The sequence below is a fragment of the Rhinolophus sinicus genome, chromosome X (genome assembly GCF_036562045.2).
Source record: "Rhinolophus sinicus isolate RSC01 chromosome X, ASM3656204v1, whole genome shotgun sequence".
NCBI lineage: Eukaryota > Metazoa > Chordata > Mammalia > Chiroptera > Rhinolophidae > Rhinolophus > Rhinolophus sinicus.
This window is the reverse complement of record NC_133768.1, coordinates 18,403,292-18,424,679: the sequence shown is the minus strand read 5'-3', so window position 1 is coordinate 18,424,679 and position 21,388 is coordinate 18,403,292. Positions and strand designations below refer to the sequence as shown.

At 38.4% G+C, this 21,388-nt stretch overlaps 1 protein-coding gene across 3 annotated transcripts; it reads right to left on the bottom strand.

The window, feature by feature from the left end:
- Positions 1-3,468: 3,468 nt before the first annotated feature.
- PRDX4 (peroxiredoxin 4) lies at positions 3,469-20,366 on the bottom strand. Of its 3 annotated transcripts, XM_019713812.2 has the most exons (8): positions 20,003-20,365; positions 16,733-16,850; positions 13,176-13,292; positions 11,053-11,175; positions 8,665-8,795; positions 7,498-7,532; positions 3,812-3,858; positions 3,469-3,577 (listed from the first exon to the last, which is right to left on the bottom strand). In XM_019713812.2, exons 1-8 carry the CDS (start codon positions 20,244-20,246, stop codon positions 3,574-3,576), a joined length of 819 nt encoding a protein of 272 aa, XP_019569371.1. In that variant the 5' UTR covers positions 20,247-20,365; the 3' UTR covers positions 3,469-3,573. The 3 variants fall into 3 exon arrangements, with proteins under 3 accessions (XP_019569371.1, XP_019569370.1, XP_074179650.1); XM_019713811.2 differs by lacking the exon at positions 3,812-3,858; XM_074323549.1 differs by lacking the exons at positions 3,469-3,577; positions 3,812-3,858 and adding an exon at positions 3,886-4,019 and having other exon boundaries at positions 20,003-20,366.
- Between the last annotated feature and the right edge of the window lie 1,022 nt (positions 20,367-21,388).

Genomic DNA, 21,388 nt, shown 5'->3' with positions numbered 1-21,388 from the left:
TTGACTCTTGAGATTGGGTCACAAGTACTCTTTTTATATAAGGACAGTGCACTTGTAGGTGATACGGCCTTCAGTGGAAGAATAGGAAATGGGCTTACACTCCCCTTCTCTGTGACACTTTCCCTCATCCCTGTCTTTCCTTGTAGTTGCTTATGCTTGCCTTGGAGCCACCACAGGTGTCAGTGTTTTTAGCATTTATTACACCGTATTTGCTGCTTTCATTTGGGGGACTGGGCTCCTTGAGGGAATAGATTGTGTAATATCTTTTTATCTGCATTGCCTAGCAAAGTACTTTGCACATGGTATAGGTAATAAATACTGTGTGTATGGACAAATGTATGATTTAGGTGAATTTGGGTATTTGACTTGGCTTTTGAATTTGTTAATTAAAAAATTGTAAGGTTAAGTCTCAGGAAAGTGGATCTTTAAAACTATTTTTAGGTTTTCACATGATGCCAAAATTGTGTGTTAATGGAATTGGTAAAAGTTGCTTTGCTAAGACTAACTGCATCATAACTCTGCTAAATATTTTAAAAGCTAGGTAAAAATTTCAGAATTTATAGAAGTGTGTGTGGATGTGTGTATGTATACACTCACACAAGCATATCTACCTATCTCTCCTGAAATGGAGATTTTTATGGAACTATTTACGTGAAATACACATTTGTATCCATTCATATATTAATGATTATTCAAAGATATTTCAGTGACATAGTGTTGTCAGAAAGTTCATGGGTAATGAAATACAAGGATGCATTCCATGACATCAGATGGGGGGGTTAAGGTACAAAAACATCATTAACTAATAAAATAGTGGTAATGTATTCGAGAACAGAATGTACAACCTGGAAGTCTACTGACAGATGGAAAGTTTAGGATGTAGGATTCGATGTGCCCTTGGTCAGAGAGGAAAGGATGGGAGTAAGGACTGCTTCCTTGCATGGGATTTGGAAATCCCTGGGAGAACAGTCTGCCGTAATCACTGGGAAGCTCAGAATACTGGCAAGGCTTAACTGGGATCAGAAATTGGAGGGAGAAGCATGGGATTACAGATGTTTTACACACACGCACACACACACACACACACACACACATACACACATACACATACACATTAGTGCACTTGAATAGGCATGTCATAGAAACTTCAAGTCACCTCTTGACCTATTATTTTGGATAAACTATCATGGCAGGGTCTGTCCTGCTACAGAGGCAGCTACTGAACTGTAGTGGTCTCCTCCTTTCTTTAATCTGTTGGCAGCTGTCTCTAGAGGGGTTTCTCCACCTTAGCACTAGTGACATCTTGGGCCGGCTAAGTCTTTGTTATGAGGCTATCCTGTCCATTGTGAGATGCTCAGCAGCTCCCTTGGCCTCTAAATAGATGCAAGCAGCACTCTCACAGTTGTGACAGTCAAAAACGGCTCCAGACATCATGTCCCCTGGGGACAAATTGTCCCCGGGTAAGAAGCACTGCTCTCGATTACAGTAAGTCAACGTGTTCCAGGAATAGTTCTCCTATAGGTGCATCCTGGTCAGGCCCAGGCCCATCCTTTCCAGCAGGGGATGGTGATCCTTCCTGAACACTCCTTTTTCAGTCTCCTGTAAATGGCCACAGGAGAGCATCTTCAGATGGAAGTTTGGACCTGTAGGCTTTCAGAAGTCAGCTGTTCAAAGGGGTAAGTAGTTTGTAAAAGGCACTGAGGAGGAGTGCATTTAATGCTATTTTACTCATGGCTATTTACGTTACCCAATTAATATGAAAGTGGTGAGTCAGAATGTATTTTCACTTATTTGCAGGTCCCCAGAAATTACGTTATCAACTCGTTTCCGTAATCAAATACTAAGCTCCTTAAGGGCAGAAAGTTGTTTTTGGTTACTGATATATGCCAAGTGTGTAGAGTGGGTGATCAAGTTGCTGAATGTTGAATGAAATATTGACTGGCTTCGTCGAATGGATCTAAAAATAGTTGTCCTCCTTGTAAGCATACCTAAAATGAACATGAGGTTAGAAAAGCTCCATAGAAAGGAAACTATTGATCAAGAAGATACTAGCTTGTTCCATGAGTAAAAAAATTTGTACATTTCAGACTGGAAAGAAGAAAGCTGAGACTAGGATTCCTGTTGTATTGGATGTATTGACAAGGTTTTCATAAACCTGTTTGAACACCAAAGTACTAATACTCTTCAACTTTACTAATAGGTTGGCTTCTACAATTTCAACTCTGAGCTAGCATTTAGAACATACTTTGCCATAGTAAAAGGTTATAAATGGCAGTTGGATTACGATGTCCATGTTCAAATGCCTGTCACTAATCACCTACCATTTTATGACAGAACTGAGGGTTTCAGCCAGGAGGCCAGTAATACCCCCAGTTCTAGATGGCTTCTCTCAGCGTGATGAGGGGATTAGCACAAAACACAGGACGAGGCAAATTCTCTTGGGTATCAGGTTCCGTAAGTACATGGCACATCTGGAGATAATTACGACAAATTGCCATATTAGGGTGGCAAATGGGTTGATGAAGTAGCACTGGAGTTCAGCTTTTTAAAATTATTTTAATTGGGGAATATTGGGGAACAGTGTGTTTTTCCAGGACCCATCAGTTCCATGTCAAGTTGCTGCTCTCAATCTAGTTTTGGGGGGCACAGCTCAGCTCCAAGTCAAGTGGTTGTTTTCAGTCCAGTTGTGCAGGGTGCAGTTCAGCTCCAGGTCAAGTCGTTTTCAATCTAGTTGTGGAGGGCGCAGCTCACTGGCCCATGTGGGAATCGAACCGGTGACCTTGGTGTTATGAGCACTGCGCTCTAACCACCTGAGCCAGCTGGCCACTCAGAGTTCAGCTTTGTGTATGATCATTTGTGAATATTTAGGGATTTAACTTTTATTCGTTAAACTAAATACAAACATATAAGTTGTTACTTATAAATTTGGTACAAGTTGAAAACATGAATTTAGAGAAAAGGGGTGGTGTCCAAAAGGCTTTATAGTGTACACAGCGGTGAGCTCTGGGGTCAGCTGTCCCTACCAGATACTGGGAAGATGACTGTACTCACAACCTAGTCTTTCCTGCCACCCTCAAAGGTACAGAGAGGTGAGCCACAGTGGAGTGGCAAGAACACAGAAAGTAGATTGAGCGTGTCTGGGTTCAAAGTCTGGCAGCTAGCTGTGTGACTTTGGGTAAGTAATTTATCTGAGCTTTAGTTTCCTTGTCTATAAAATAAATAACTCAGAGTTGCTGTAAGGATTAAATAACATTCCTAACCTGCCTAGTACAACACCTGGCACATAGCACATACTACGTAAATCTTAATCATCGTTACCAGTCTGATTCAATTTGACATTTCTTATTTTGGAAAGACAACAAATAACTGCCTCTCTTTTGGTATCAGTGTCTAACTTGAACACTAAATATATTCGGGCCCTAATGTGGACTTTTATATTCTCTAAGTAATTACTTCCGTCACACAATGTAGTAGTAAACGGTGTACTTTATTGAAGATGTTCAAGCATCATAACCTGAAGTATTTTTCAGTTCAGTTTATCGAAATACTTCAGTTTTCCAGCTGGATCTGGGATTATCTGTTAAAAGAAAAAAAAAGCAAATTACTCATTTTAAAAGCCAAAGTACATCATTGGTCATCTCACATTTGTGGCCCATCTCTTAACTAAAGAAGATTTTTTGTGTACCAAATTATATCATCTGTATATAGGTAAAACTGGATTTGTCCTACCTAGTAATCTCAGCTATCCCACAAGGCATACAATTTGTTAATAAATTAACATCTGTACTCAAGCACCCCCAAATTTACTTACAACTCTTCTCTCGGCCACCAGGCTTTCATGACATCTTCAGGTTTGATCTAATTAAACCAAACACATTAAGAGAGCATGGCTACAGATGTTAATATATTTCTAAAATCATCTGCTGATGAAATGTTGGCATGCCATAACAACCTGAAAAGGGGGCAGTGTGTTCAAATGGATTTTTTGGAATTTCAGAATGCAACCTTTTAATCTGAAACTGCAAAGTGAAAAAAAACAAACACACTCAAATACAACATGAAGTATTACTTTCAAAAACTATGTAGTGACTGAACAAAAAGTCTAAACGAAAATATTGCTTCCTATTATGGCATTACAGCCTTAGAAACCTACTAGATTTTTTTTGAAATTTTCATATAAATTGACCTCACATTAACTGTTACTGATAGTTATAGGTAAAGTACATCTAGCCCTACATATAAAAAAACCTCTTGTAATCACCTCACAATAGTTATGTTTTCTTCTGAATTTTTCTTTAGCATAAAGTAAACATGACCTAGTTTTTCAGGCATCATTTCAAGAAGTAATTCTGTCTGCCAATGTCTAATCTTTCTGCATTTCAGTTCAATTTGCAAATCTTTCTGGAATAAGTACTTTGTGCCAAGAGTGCGCTGGGCAGTGGGGTACAACTACCAAAGCCCCCGCCTTTGAGGCTTGTACAAGCACGTGGGGAGGACGTCTGTGTACACAAGTGTTTCGATGCAATGCACAATACGATCGTGTATGACACAGGCCATGTGACTCAGTGGAGGCTGAGATGGCATTAGGGACCTCTCAGAGCAGAGCTGGCATTTAAGTTGGTCTTGAAAGAGGAGTAGAATTCAGAGACGGGGACAGGTATTCCGGGTTTTAGAAAGACTTGAGCAAAAGCAAAAAAGGTGTGAAAAAGCAGGGCTCGTTTTGGGTAAAAAGGAGTCATGTGATTTGGTGGGAGCACAGAGTGCGAGTGAATCCGAGGGCAGATGACCCAGGAGAGACCTACGGAGACAAAGAATGCCTGTGCCCCGCATCTGGACTTTGTCCTGTGAGTGCGGGAGAGCCGCTAAAAGCTGCTCATCTGGAGAATGACATGTGTTGGAGAAGAAGAGACACTGAGGTCAGGGAGACAAGTCAGGAGGCAATATACCAGGGAGACCTGAGGGAGATGGAGATGAAAAGCGCATCTATCTCAAAGAAACACCACCACGAAACCTTTTTTGATCCTACAGCCCCCGTTTCCAGCTACTTTCGGGCCTCCTCCCCTTCCCAGCTGTATTTCTCGCACTAGTTCACACTTCATCTCCTTTTCGTCCTGCTGCCCTCACCCCCATCCTCAAACCACTCCCAACTAGCTGCTGCCCTCACTACGTTCCCTGCACATGGCTCCGCCAGTTCATCGTATCCCAGTTCTCCATGCCATGTGGCACTGGCATTCCTCTCCTAGTCCTCGGCGCTCACTACATTCCTGCAGCCCCAGCCCCATTTCTGTTCCTTGAACATGTTAAGCGGTTCCTGCCTCAGGTTCTCCGCCCTTGCTGTCCTTTCTGCATGGCTCTCGCAGGCCTGGCTCCCTCTCTTCCCTCTTCTTACAAGTCTTCCCTGACGGCTTTATCCCCAGCCTGGTCAGCTCCTAGCCTGTCAGCTCCTATCAACCCGTTTCTGACAGCATTTGCATAGTAAAATGAGAATGTAACCGTGAGGGCAGGGACCCTGGCTGTGGCGTTCACTAGTAAATACCTTCTGGCTATCCTAATAGTTCGAATAGTTGCCATATACTGTGTTTCCCCGAAAATAAGATCTAACCGGAAAATAAGCCCTAGCATGATTTTGCAGGATGACATCTCCTGAACATAAGCCCTAATGAGTCTTTTGGAGCAAAACTTAATATAAGATCTGGTCTTATTTTGGGGGAAACACGGTAGCAGGTGCTCAAGAAATGTCTGTTGAAAGAATGCCCAGAGAAACAGAGAGTAAATGGTGGTTGCCAGGGGCTGGGGGTGGGGGAAATGGGGAGATGCTGGCCAAAGGGTATAAGCCTTCAGTTTTAAACTGAGTAAGTTCTGGGACCTCATGTATACCATGGTGACTATAATTAATAGTTTTGTACACTTGAAATTTGCTAAAAGTGAATCTTTAGCCTTCCCACCATACACAGGAAAAGTGAACTATGTGAGGCAATGGCTTTGCTAATGAAGCTGATTGTGGTAATGATTTCACAGCGTATACATCTATCAAATCATCATGTTATGCACTTTAGATATATACAATTGTAGTTGTCAATTATACCTCAGTAAAGCTGGGAAGAAAAAAATGAATGCCCAAACACAGTATGTGATAACACATGTGCATTTTACTGGAGGGAGAATCCATGGTTTTCATCAGATTCTCAAAGGGGTTTGTGTCCCTGTCCCCCCGCTCCCAAGTTAACCAAGTGGATAGTCAGTGTTTTGGGAAATGTAAAGTCCTCGCCCTGTGATACCCTTCGTAGTTAATTTGTACTTCTTGGGCACTCTTGCTGATCTCACAGCACATGCGCATGACTGACAGTGACGTCACTCAGCAACACGGGTGGCTTGCTACAGCTCTACGGGGAAGTGCCCCTCGCTTCAAGACTTATCTAGAAATGCGTTTCAAGGCTTCTCAGGTGACGCCCGCAGCATCTGATTCATATTTCTATCTGTAAGCCTCACACTCAATAATTATCAACTAACCGTAGGACTAATTTAGAATGGAAAATACCTAGTGCTCAAAGTACCTTTAATGCCTAACTTCAAATCCCCTTTGAGAGCCGTCCGACCTATGTAGAGGTGAATGAATTTGTACTGTAACATTAACTCTGACCCCCAAGGGCAAAGTTGTTTTGCAAAGCCATCAAAAATTGGTTCAAAACCAGTGAAATGTTACTTTACCTAATCTGAATGAGGTTACACAGTGAATTTCTACCTCTCATCGTCTATGGCTAATGGCAGTATTGTTTTTTGTTTTCTGGTTTTTTTTTTTTTCTTTTCTGGTTTGCTGAGGAAGAAAGTCTTAGCCTGTTTTTCTTTTATCCTAAGGTAATTTCTTCTTCGAATGCTCTAGTATTTTTCAGTTTCATAACTACAGTTTGCGTAAAACTCTTGGTATTTAAAAGATGTTAATTAAAAAAGGTTCAAGTAAGTTTCCAAATTGTATTTTGGCCAGAGACTACTTCAGCGATTGTCTATAAATTATACAGCCTCCCTAAGTGAAAGAATGTCCTTGTTTCAATCTTTTCTTCCTTCAAATGAGAAGGAATCATTAGCTTCAGTGTTAATTAAGCCAGATTTTCTCCAAAGCTTTTTACTACATATAGAAAGGTTTTGCTTGTGACTGTTTTCTTTGCCAAAGTATAGGAAGAAATTCCATATATGATTTTTGAGACCTCTGAATTTATTCTACCAAGTTTCCACTATTCCCATTTTTGTTGTTTTTAATGGTATATTTCTCTGGATACGTGGCTTTAAAATTCACAGTATGAAGTCCCATCTTCTGCTTTCTCCAGTTTCAGCTACTCTCCCTACAGCTCAAAGAATGCCTGTGCTCTTCTGATTTTTGCCTAGAAAGTTTGTTTACTTCATTTACAAAATCAAGATAATACTATTACAAGGAAGGATTATCTTAAGGTTGGCATTTTTGGCCCCAGCCATCCCCTTAAGAGAAAAATTAGTTTGACTTACTGTTTCACTACCAGGTTTCCAGCCAGCAGGGCAGACTGAAAGGAACAAAAATTGGCAACAGACAGTTTAAAAACAGAGTTCAATTCTCTTAGTAACTCTTGGCTTTACTTTTTCCAAATGAAACTGAAAATACAGCCAATAGTAATGAGAACATTTCTAGGCCACTGAACACTTCTGTTAGCTTGCCTGCTCGCACCAAGGAATTTCAGTCATGGGGCTTATCAGCAGGCAGCTAATCTATTTGGATTTTTGCCAGTTATGTTTAGTTACCTTTATAACATGAGAAATCAAACTGAGTGTTCCTCTAATAAAGTTGGAAAGTTTGGGAGTCTGGTGAACTGAAATGTCTGGGCATGGCAGAAATTTATCTGAATTTACATAAACTTACAATAAGCTTATTTGCTATTTTCTGCAGAATTTTGCACTGATGCCATGGTTTGCTGTTTGTCAAGAGATTTTAAAATTATTCAGGAAGTAGGATATCCCCTTGATTTGGAATGCACCCTGACCCAGGCACTGAGTTAACTTTTTCTTTCCCAATCTAGTTGTGGAGGGCACAGCTCACTGGCCCATGTGGGAATCGAACTGCCAAACCTGTTGTTCAAAGCTCGCGCTCTAACCAACTGAGCCATCCAGCTGCCCTGAGTTACATTTTTGAAAGGAATATAAAACATATGTTCTATTTTTAGCAAAACCTGACCTTCTCCATTTAGCTACTGTGAAAACCCAGAGTGAAAGGATGAACTGATGAGATTACTAGTGTGATACTGAATTATCCTAAGGAGAAAATCTATATCAAATAATGTAAACCTGCAAATAAATCCTACATTACTACATACTGCCAGACTGGCACATTTTAAGTTTATAGAAACATAATTTGAAAATTGTAGTAGCAGAAACTTTTCTCTTTGGGCTTATCCATAAGGACTACACAAATAATGAATATTTTTGCATCTCATTCAGTAAGTAGAATGTATTAGTGATATTTTGTTAAAAGCACTTTAAATAATAATTTGATCTGCTAAAAAGATTGGTGAATAATTTGAAAACAATCAGAAGACTTTGGAACGATCTGAATTACTTTCAGGATAAGAAATCAAACTAATTATGCTGCTATCTGTCAAACTAAAAAATCCAAAGGCTATGATGTTTAGAAGGAAAGGGTACCTTCTCCGTGTTTGTCGGTATACTGGAATGCTTGAACCAAACGAAGGGTCTCATCCACTGATCTACCCACAGGAAGGTCATTCAGAGTAATCTGTCTCAGGATTCCTTTGTCATCGATAATGAAGAGACCTCTGTAAAACACAAGAGTGGCAGAGGTGAGGCCATTCCTCAGTTAAGATGAATACTACTAGTTAATGTGAATCCTTGTACCATCCACACAGGATTGTTATGCAGAACCAACAACACACTACCTACCTACTTGACTGGTACACGCACACTTACCTCATACCCACACTTACCTACTGTATAATTTGGGATTATCATTGTTAAATTGTAGCTTTAAAATTTTATTTTTGTCTATGAAATGTACTGTGGTATTTACAGTTGAATCTTCACATGTACTAGCTTTGGGATTTTACTGCACTGTAAATGAACAGATAAAACTACATAGCAAAATCTTTTGGGTGAAGGAGTGACCCATCCTGCTTGTCACTGGCTGTTTAGAATGTATTTGTATTTCCTTTTTCAGTGGTGGAAAAAGACAAAGTCACCAATATAAGTGAAGTTACCTTTCCCTCTAAATCACTTCTGTGGCTTGGGGAACAATGTAGTTTGACCAAAAAGAACTGTTATTGAGATAGGGGTGGCATTGCAAGAGTTAAAGTAGACTAGAGATAAACAAAAATTTCCAAAAGACTTTACTTTCTATTTATTTAAGTCAATATGGATTTCAACCCAATACTTATTTGGATTAGAGAAGATCTCAGGTACTGGGATAATTGCTTGTGTACAAGTATTATAAATAGTGATGAGATATATTTTAATAGAAATACATGCAATTACATATATATTCCATGAAATTTTATTTCATACATATTAACATTACTAAAGTATTCCTGCTTATCCTATAATACATTTTTTGAATGAACAACTTGATGTCTGAACTAACTAGGGCTCACTCTCCTTGGGCCAGGTCAACTTGCCAAACTCGGGCAAAACTGTTCATTATTATTCTTTGGGTGTTCTTTCATGTAGCTACTTTGACAGTTGAAAATTGTTATCAGTGGTGATCAGATCTGTTCTGAAGTGAGTCTGATCTGAAATTTTGAGCTTGCCTCTGTAACATACATCATATCCACATATCACACAAAAACAAATCTGCCTTTTCTTTGGTAGCAAATTCTAGCTTCTGTTTTCTGTTTAACTTTGTGAACTGCTTCTTTGGTAGACTTTAAAACATTTGCCATACTTGGTGTAATATGTATGTATGTCTTCCATAGAGAAGAGATTGGTCATTCTTATAAAAAAAATCAGAAAATAAAATGGCAACAGACATCTTGATAACAACCCCAGAAGCTAAAGTAGCAGGGCAATGCTTTCAAATGTTTTCAGGAAAATGCCTTTCACTCTAGAATTCTGTACCTAGTCAAATTATTAATCAACATGAAAGCAGAATAAAAACATTTTCTGACATGGAATGCCTCAACCATTTTACCTTCCAATGACCTTTTACTGGGAAGCAATAAAGATGTGCTTCACTAAAACAAGGGATTAAATAAAGAAGGCAGGCAGGCAGGCATGGGAGCCAGAAAATTGAGGGAAAGGGGGAGTAACTGCTAATGGGTGTGGGGTTTCTTTTGGAGAAATGAAAATATTCTAAAATTGATTGTGGTAATGGTTGCACAACTCTCTGAATATACTAAAAAATACTGAACTGTATGCTTTATATTGGGTGAGTTGTATGGTAATGATATAGTTCAATAAAGCTGTTCTTAAAAAACAGGATTATAAAATGCTGACATTTTCACATAAAACATTAAAAAAAGAAACTATTAGCACTGCAAAGCAAATCAACAATATAACCATAAGAAATTACAACTGTTTTAAGCTAAAATTGCCCTTTTTTCCCAATGAATTTTATTTGCATTTATTAGCTCAAGTAACCCAGCGAGAGCTGTTGGGTAAAATATTTTCTTAAGTTTTCCTACTCCAAAGACACAGGTTTGCTAAATACTATGATAACTTGTATTTAGAAAAAACATAATTGGAGTCAGTTTGGTGAAGAGGAGCAAGAAATGGGACTAGGAGTCTGGGGACCTGTGTTCAAGTAAGCACTGTGCCATTAACTAATTATATAACTGGCTAGATTCATGGAACTCTAGGAATCTGTTCCTCTGTAAAATGACAGGATTGGTTTTCTAGCTCTAACAGTCCATGCCACTCACATAGTTTAAGTATGGTGCTCACCAATTATTTCAAACAGTACCTCGATATTTTTGCAAATAGAGCACATAATATTTCTTGATTAAACCTGTATCTTCTAACTCCATTTCAAGGAGGATTACAAATATATTTGGATTTGTCTAACGTAAAACCATTGAAAGGTACCTAAGAGTGTGGCCTGAGTCCTCTAGATACACGCCATAGTCCTTTGAGATTTGATGGGTCAGATCTGAAAGAAGTGGAATCCTTATTGATCCGAGACCTCCTTGTCTTCGAGGAGTATTAATCCTGTTAAGAAACAGAACATTTACCTCTCAGAGTTAAGTACATAGCATATTATCAAAACAGTCAGCACTCTTTTTCTGCATATGCACACACATGAACACACAACACACATGTTCTTTCTCTAAAAAAAAAACATATACTATTTTCTTACCTTTTTTTCCCCACTTAACAATATATTCATATCCTTTAAACACTAAATATGGAGCTATACATCACATTTTTAATGTACACACATACTGTATTTTACTAATCTCTACTGACACATTTAAACTTAACATATTTTTTGCTTTTACAAACACTGCTGGAAACATCCTTGTATTCTCAACTTTGTACACTTGTCCGATTAATTCCCAGAAGTGGAATTGATGGATCAAAGGATATGCACTGTTATAAGCCTAACCTGAGAATTGTGATCACAAGACAATGCCTTGAGAGAGGCAGAATATTAATACAACTGGGTGATATTATAATATTCTGACAGACACAATGAAAAGTCCACTTGCAGCAGTGAAGGAAATTAGACATAATCTCAGATGCATCAGTCTTCAGATTTAAGTATTCTTGAACTTGACACCCGGGAGATGAGCTGGTGCCCCAGTCGTAGGGCACTGGCAGCAGCGAGAAAACGGGGAAAGACTGCTTCGTATGCCTGCAGCCCCAGTTCTGACATCCAAATAGAAATCTGGTTATGAAACCTATCCAGCTGAGAATATATCCCCAAAAATTCCTTGGGAAAGCAACCCCAAATTATTTGGGATGATTTTAATCCTATGAAGAATTTTAATACTATGAAGATTCAGAATTATTATGGAAGTGATGAAGCAAATTAAACCCACAGTTTTAATATTTTTATATTAAGAAATCATCAGTACATATTTGTATATTGAGTTATTTATAATGTTTAAGTGAATTTGTCATATTAGAACAACAGATTTACTTTGTAATTCCAATTTAAAATGTGTACTTTGAAATTTCATTCAGTTTATAAACAGTAAGGAAACATTTTAAAAGGACTTAAAATATACCGTATCTATTTGTTTATTAGATTTGTAAGAATTACTTAAGTCTTGGGAAGGTGTGTCTGAAAACTGAGATACTTAAAGGAAATCAAACAAAATATATAAGCATTTTAAAATACTTAAGATAATTACTTAAGGGAATATAAATTACATTTAAATTGTGGCTCCTGAACCAATTAAATTTTAGTTATATATACATATACATGTACATGTATGTATGTATAACTGTAAATGGAGAAATAAATTTGTTACTTTGATGAATTAAAGTTTTAAAATCAATATAATTCTGAACAGTCTTTATTGTGCATAAAATTTTGTGCACAAAATTGTGGATATGATTAAAAACTCACATCAACAGGCACATTTCAAATTTTGAAACATATTGTTGTCTAACTGCTCTCCAGAAATGCTGAACCAGCTGTTTGTTGTATGAGTGTGCCATTTTTTCCCACCTTTGTCATCACTGGATGAAATTTTTCAATATTTGGAATCTTGGCCAATCAGGCAGGGGAAAAAATGGCATCTCTTGTCATTTTAATTTGCAATTCTTTGCAATTAATTAGGTAGAACAATTAATAAAATTTCTAAAATTAATTTTAAAAATCATTGCTTCTTGAAAAGTAATTATAAAGGCTATTTTGAGTTTGACTTAATACTAGACAACTGCGTAACAGAGAAATGGTATTTTAAAGATTTTTTTCCTCCAGATTGTTACCCAATTTGTCATAATTAAGTAACCATACAATTGATTTTTGCTATGGATATTACATCTTTTGCATTGAACTTTTTCTCCCCAATTTTGAAATGTCCTATAAAATCCTTAAGCATTTTTATCATAACTTCATTGAATTAATAGCTCTCAGATAAATCTACTCCTGGATTGTAGGATAAATAACTATATTCCTATTATGTTAAGAGTTGTCTGCCCGTAATTTAAGAATAAATCCATTCTTTTCCCTATGAATGTAAGTGTAAGATACTGACCAGGCCAAATGGGTAAACTGTGAATCAACGGAGCACGCTACCACTTCAGTGTTTATGGATCTGAATTCTTCAATTCTGTCACCAAAGGCGATAATTTCAGTTGGACACACAAAAGTGCTGAAAGTAAAAAAATATACATATTCAGTATTCTCAAAATATGCATATACGACAAGGTGTGATCAAACAATATAGTGAATGTTTAAATAAAAAAAATTATTACAGTAAAAGACACATTGCCATTAATCCCCCTCAAAATACTCCCCGTTGCTTTGAACATACTTACCCCGTCATTCTTGCCACTTTCTGGAGCAGTTCTGGAAGTCCTTGTTCATGTCTTTAGTTGTTTTGTCATGGCTGCCTCAATGTCTTGAATCGATTCAAAACATTTTCCTTTCATGGTCATTTTGACTTTGGGGAAGAGCCAGAAGTCGCATGGTGCCAGATCCGGTGAATAAGGTGGATGAGGACACACCGTAATGTTTTTATTTGACAGAAATTGTCATACCAGAAGTGATGTGTGACACGGAGCGTTGTCATGATGGAGGATGAACTAAAGACATTCACAAAAGAGGACTTCCAGAACTGTTTCAATAAAGTGGCAAGAATGATGGGATAAGTGTGTTTGAAGTGAGGGGGAGTATTTTGAGGGGGATTAATGGCAATGTGTCTTTTATTGTAATAATTTTTTTATTTAAACATTCACCGTATCTTTTGATCACACCTCGTATGTGAAGTTTCAAATAACTTACTTTTTATCGACACCTTTAGTACATTAAAGTACACATTAAGAACAATTTCATATATAAACCTTCTCCAGATGGAGTAGTCTAAAAGATTGTCATTTGATCAAATATAATAAAAATGGTATATGTGTATTACATAGTTCCCAATTACATCTCAATAAACTTTATTTTTATGACTTGAAAAATGAAAGATTATTGATCAGTGGTCAACCAATGTTCCCTTCTCCCCTTATGGTAGCACCGCTCCCACTTTATTAGCTTTTACGTAATAATACTTTATATAATGCTTTACAGCCTTTAAAGGATCTATATAAATTTTACATAACTTCACTAATTTTTTATATTCCTATAGCAGCCCTATGGGCTAGATGCATCTATCTCTGTTTTGAAGATGAAGAAATGCTCTCCCATCTCCCTCCCTTTCTTGGTAAGGTCCTCTTCTACCATGTATTCCAGTCCTGTTGTCTGAAGGGCACGTTTAGAGAATGTTACCTCAGTGTAGTATTTTTCAGACTGTGGTAGGAACTACCTAAGCCAATTTACTGAGTTCCAATCAACATTTTTAAAAAGTGAAATAGAAAATATGAGAATACATCATTTATAGTAAAAGTAAATTGCAAGAATACTTTATTTATAGTAAAGGTAAAATATATATAAACAAGGTACACACACAATATGTGTGTTCAGGAGTGGTATGAAAAATATTTAACAACCTTAACTCAAAGTTGGCTTTAGCGCTAAGGTTTCTGAAAAGGACCAGGTGGGAAGGGCAACGTGGGAGGAGGCTGGGAAAATGGCTATTTATCATCTCAGTATTTCAGTACAGCCTGGCTGTACTGGTACATATAAATTGAATGTTACCCTGTAAATGTTTAAGTGTACTGAGTGGCAATGGAAAATTCATTTCCTACTGTGTGTCATGGTCAAGAAAGTTTGAAAAATGTTGATTTAGGGGACAAGTTCCTACCACAGTCCAATATAGGCTTTCAGATGTTTCAGTTGTTCAAGTGGAGGACTGTCATATGCAACCAGAGAGTTCTAATCTAGGTTAAATCCCTGGAAACCTCGGCCATAGTATGTATTTTTAGTATTTCCCAACAGGTAGGAATGGCCAGCCCCTGCCTTCCTTTTATCCCAAGAAATGCTATCTAGAGACACATTTGCCCACCTTCTTACTGAAGACAGAGAAAAAGTTCTGGAAGAAAACTGAAGGGTTACATTTGTGGCTTTCATCCTTGCAGACTGGCAAATGCCCCAGAATTCTTCCTTCTCTAAGCAGACCCAGTCTGGCATTACATATACATAACAGGAAGAAGCTATCTTAGCTCCTTGCCCCTTGAAGGCCATTACTAACAGCATGCTCTAATTAGCTATGTCTTATTCATTATGGAATTTGAAACAACACTGGAGAAACAGAGCATATTTGTTTGCTCTGTTAGACTAATGTCAAAATCCAGGTTTAGTGTCATATTTTATATATGTGTAAACTTTTTGGTTTTATAACATGAATTTAGGATGCCTATAATTTTGATATTAAAATTTCTACTTCTGGTTTCTATAAGAAATGAAAGTATATTATACATTTTAGCTTGTCAAGCCACGGTACAAGTTGATTAGAAAGAAACAAGTTCTTACTAACTTAAAAGGTTATGTATTAAGTAGATTCATGATTTGTTTTGATCTCAATGTACTAATTTTTAGGAGAATTCTTCCTATCTTAGAGGAAGGGGGGTAGAGGAGGGGTCAGCAAACTTCAGTCCACAGGCCAAATCTAGCCTATCTTAATTTTTTTTGTAAATAAACTTTCAATGGAATAGAACACTCATTTGTTTATGTATTATGCATGGCTGTTTCTGTGCTACAGTGGTGAAGTTGAGTAGTTGGAAAAGAGATCACCATAAGACTAAAATATTTACTATCTGGCCCTGTACGTAAAAAGTTTGCTGACCCCTGGCCTAGAGACAACCTACAGAGATGAATTTAAGTATATCCTTCCTGCAAGTTTAAATTTTATTTACATAGTTCTAGATCAGTCCTAACAGAAAAAGGACTTTAATATACAGTGGAAAAGATAGAAGAATCTTTTACTTAACTTTTTGTAACCAAAATACGTATTTAAGTAGAAAAAATATACAAGTTGGGATAACTCTTTTTAGTATCTTTTCACTTTCTTGGAATTTAAAAAACACTCAAAATAAAATTAAATCCTCGATGTGATTAAAGCTGCAAGAGTATTTACTTTGAGTCAACTTTCTGACTATAAAAGTACTCACTGTCATAGAGCTAAAGAGAACCCTCCCCCCCATAATAACCATAGTTTATATTAATAAGCATTATTTGTTAAGCATATGCAATAATTCAGTAGAATTTTCAAATCACCGGAAAGCAACAGATGCAGCAAAGAATAAAAATAGTAAAACCATAATTAAATGGCATCAAGAGAGAAAAGGGCTTATTAATTTTGTTTAATGGGGATACATTACTAGATTTGTGGTATAAGTCATGCCATTAAATGCTTTCTAAAATATTGTCATTCCATTTTCTTGCCTTAGTAAGTGTAGCTTAATGAATATAATTGTATTTTTTCCTCTAAGGATTACATTGTGATAACACAAACATGTAGATATAAGTATAAAGTATTGGGATCAATGGGATATGATTCTGAAATACATGGTACCTTCTTGGAAAACTTCATCTCAGCTTGCCTTTTGAGAACCAAGAGCTAAATAAAATACTTCTAAGTGTTTGATGTTCTTGATTAATGACTGATAATAACTAAGGTTTTACTAGCTGCTATGTTTATGTATTACTTACAAATCAAGTGGGTAGAAGAAAAACACCAGGTATTTCCCACGATAATCAGTTAACTTCAGCTCCTTAAATTCTCCATTTATCACAGCTGTTCCTTCCCAATAAGGTGCTGGCTTGGAAACTGAGAAAAATATAGGATGTTTTATAACACTGAGAAAGTTGGTGGGATGACAGAAAGACAGCTTTAGGAAATCACTAAAAATCAAGGCTTCTAAACCTTTGAATCTCTTTAGCAGTTTGGTGACACAGACTTCCGAGAATAGTGTTATTGGATATGTAAAATAAAATATATAGAATTACAAAGAAAACCAATTATATTGAAATGCAATTATCAAAATATTAAAAACAAGTTGGTGATGTAGTAATACATGTGCCCTTTTATTAACTCTTTAAAAATGCAGGATCTAGCAGTGATCTAATAACTACCCAAAATAGTGAAGAGTGTAAATGATGTTTCATTTACTGCAACAACCATAATGTGGCATGAAAATACTTGTGGGTTTACTGGCAACAGGTACAAACAAGTACTGCTGAAGCAAATATGATTTGTTGCTGACGTTTATAATGGAAGGAAATGCTCAATTTCAGCTGGAGGTTAGTGAAAATACTTTTTTTTTTCTCTATTCATGCTCATTCCCCCACTCCACATTCTATCCTGCACTAAAACTCTACTGGATACTTCAATACAGCCCCTCCAAGTTAAACAACTTCCTACATTTCAAATAATTAGATGTTCCTTTCTCTACTGGTAGTCTTTCAGATGTACTAATTTAAATGTCCAGTTTCTCACACACAGAGGACCTTCTGCCACACTCAAGGAAATCTGCAAATGCGTTAGGCCAGAAGTATAAAATCCCAGACGATAGGATTATTTTCCTAGAAGGTTCTGAAAGAGGAGACCCCCTTGAACAGGTTTTAAGTGACCTGATGGAAATTGAATAGTTCGTGCTGCTCTCTTGTAAGGGCATGCTGTAATTCTAGTCAACATGCTTCGATAATAATGTGCCTTGATCTTCTGTTAACACATTCAGATAGCACTTAAACTTTCAGAACCGTTACATACATTGAAGTCAATACTTCCAAGTTTGACTAAGGTTCCTAGAAAGTAAGGCTTATAATAGCCAGCATTTATTATATTTTGTATAACAGCCAGCATTTATGGTCACTCTGAAAACAGACACAAACTTAAGATAAATTTTTCTGTGAAGTTAATATATAACGTAATTACTTATCTTGAGTCAGCACTGTACCGCATATAAATATCCTGATCTGATTAGGTTAAGGCCAGGAGGGAGAATTACATAGCAGAAGGGTACTAAACTATATGCTTTACAGACATTACTGAAAATTCCACTCAAGTGTGAGGTTAGAATTGTAATCATCTGTTAAAATGACACTCCTTAATGATTTTAGCATGTTGGGAAAACCAAATCTGAAAAATAAATTTTGTTCTCAAAATTCTGAGGAAATTTTGGGTTCTTGATTTAAGAATTGCAGTGTTAATTCAAAGAAAAAACTTATCAATTTATAGAGCAAAAAGAATGTAGTCACCTTGCTAAGATCTATAAATGCAATTCCCAAAACAACCCCTTGCATCTATTAAAATCCTGAATATAAATCATATAACAAAGATTCTGGCAAAAATAAAGCAGTATAAAGAAGCATATTTAAATCTCCTCTTCCCATAACCTCATTAATTTAACTACTGTTAACATTATTTTTTAAATTTTATTTTATTAAATTTATGATGCTTTTCTTCCAGTCTTTCTTAAGCACACAAATTTGGATCATGTTGCACTTCTTTAAGAAACAATAGTAAATCATGAACAGGTTTTCATGTTACTAAAAGTTATTTGTAAGTATGACCTTAATGGCTCTATAATATTCCATTTTATGAATAAAAGTCCTTGTCTCTTTAATTCTAGATAAGCCTACAAAAATTTGAAAAAGTTTGCTGGTAAAGGAAACTCTACTACAATTGCTTTTTTTTGCTTTTATGAGAAGACTTAGATGGGATTTCTGATGAGAAATACGTGTAATGCCAGTAAACACTTAACTAGCTGACATATTTCAAAATATCTTCCCAGGCAAGTTAAACTAAATGGGACTTGGAAATATTATGATTTTAAAAGGGCAAACTGGGTTTAAAAAAAAATAAGAGTAGTTAACTTTCAGTAGAAAATAACTGCAAATGTTTAAGGAGGCAAAACAGTTTTCTCATCACTCCCACTAAGTCATAACAACATCCCACTTAACACTTAGGATTCATAACTGTAAAGTATACTTTTTTCACTGAATGCTGGCATAGAACATGCTATAACTGAACCACAAAAGCCAAATACACATGTTCAGAATGCCAAGGATCCGTAGGAAAAGCAGGTTACTTTAAAGCAAGCAAGGGACAGTTTTTATCCTTTAACCTCTGGTCACTTCTTTTTGGCTAACCTTAACATCCAGATGCAGCAGGCCACAACTTTATCAGTGTCTTACTAGTCTGACGTGTCCTTCCTGAAAGTGGCCATTAGCTGTGTACACTGGACAGAAATGCAAATAATGAAAAGCCAAATTGGCAGGACACAAATTTGCCACGAGGTTTATCATCAACTCAGATGCATTACTTCCAACCTCCTTTCCCCCCCTTTCCCTACAAAAAGCCTCCAAAGTACACCCCGCAATAAGTTCTTCATCTCTAAGAGACACAAAGAATACACATTAACTATACAGGTTTTGGGGAAGGGCTTGTAATAGTCTTCCTTATAAGATGAACAAAAGGAAAAAGGTGAAATGTTTGCTCTCCCGAGCATTTTGTTTAGCCACTTTTCTGTTTAATCAAACTTTTTGTGAATCCTTATTCAACTTATCAACGTATTCCTCCCTGAAATAGTACTTGGAAACAGACGTGACGTGCTGCAGCCACTTGGCGATGTTTGAGGAAGTGTTTCAGTTTGCACAACATCCTCAGATGTCTGCAAGCCCAGGACCAGGGCCACCCTTTCCCTTTTCTGCGGCTTTGGGGTAACCACTACTTCTTCCAAAATCTGATTAGTGAAAACCATCCCTTTCTTCACAGCTGGAACCCACTCCCCCACCCCACTCCCTAAGAAAGCCAGGCCTGCCCAGGGACCGGAGGCAGCCTAGGGGGTGCAGCCTAAGCCAGGTTCCGGGGTACCCACTGTAACCAGGGCACATGTGTCTGCCGGCCCTCCTCACTTCCCGCCTCCCTCTGCCACCGGTCACCTCCGCACCCCACCCCATTGGCGGGGCACCACCTACTCTTAGCTTTGCTGAGGTGCAGGGAGTGGTCGGATACCGAAACTCGGGACGCCTCTCCCGGGTACACTTGTCCCCCTGCGTAGAAGTGACACTCCTCTTCACGGGTTCGCGGCCTCTCCTCTGCCTCCCAGCCCCGCAGTGCTCCAGCCGACAGCAGGAACAGCAGCAGCGGCAGCAGCAGCAGCCTTCGGCTCCAGCCGGGGACTGGAGTCGTCGCGGCTGGCAACCGCGACGGTGCCTCCATGACCACGCGAGTGCAGACACAAGTCCCTTGGCGCGCGCGCGCGCGACTTCTCCCGCCGCCAGGCAGCTACAACCGCGCGCTCGACGCCCGCGCGAGCCAGGGCGCGGCCTCGCGAGACCTGCTCCGCCCTCCCACTCCCCGGCCCCCACCCCGCCCCCTGCTCCCCCTGTTCCCGGGCCCCCCCGCCCCCCTCCGCCACGTGGGCGTCAGCCCCGCCTGCTCGCCCCCCGCCCGCATTTGCGCCTGCGCCTTGGGGCGGGCCAGGGCCAGGCGCTCAGCCCAACTCTGCAAACGCTACTTGCTGGTATCGCACGTGACTGGCCTCATGCGGTCTGGTGCTTTGCACTGTTTTAGACATCCTCCCATTCCCATTTTTCCCCACAAAGCCTAACTACCGCACAGCACCCCAACAAAGTCAAACTAATCTATCTGCTTTTGGACCGCTTGCATTTTGTACTTCTAACAGTTACTCGTTTTCTCTTTGAAGTGATCTGTATGAGCAGTGCTACGATTCCCTCCTCTAGTTGCAGCCCTTTTAAGTCCTGGGACACTTGGAGAAGAAAAGTCTAACATTTATTCTCCAGCAGGCAAGGGCAAACAGGCACTTTGGTGACTTCAGCTTGTCTCAAAATGTTTTTTGGTTTTTTTAAATCAAGATTTTAAAAGTTCCCAGAAGACCAGACTTACTCCCAGCAAAGTGTTGTTCCACCTTCTGACAATTACCCCATCACATTAAGGAGCCAGAATCCCTTCTATATTCCTGTGAGCTCTTGTCATCTTTCTGAATCCAGCAGAAGTCTATTAGACTGTCAGCTAGCTCCCTGGGAGATGTCGAATTCATCTTTGTTACCCAAGGCACCTGACACATGACATTTGCTATTGTAAGCACTTGATTTTTGTTAAGTCACACCCAATATCCCTAACAGCCTGTCTTAGTTTCAAGTTGCTTTCACATATTATATCCTGGCTCCTTATGGCAACCCTTTGAGTTACACAGAAAACCTGCCCTTTTCAAACTTGCTTCTCACCCCAGTGTTGCCCATTATATGCCCCGCCCATTATATGCCCCACCCCTTCCTCGCCTCCTCCTCCCGCCGGTGTTTGCGCATGCGTCCTGGGAGCAGGCCCAGGCTTCCAAGTGA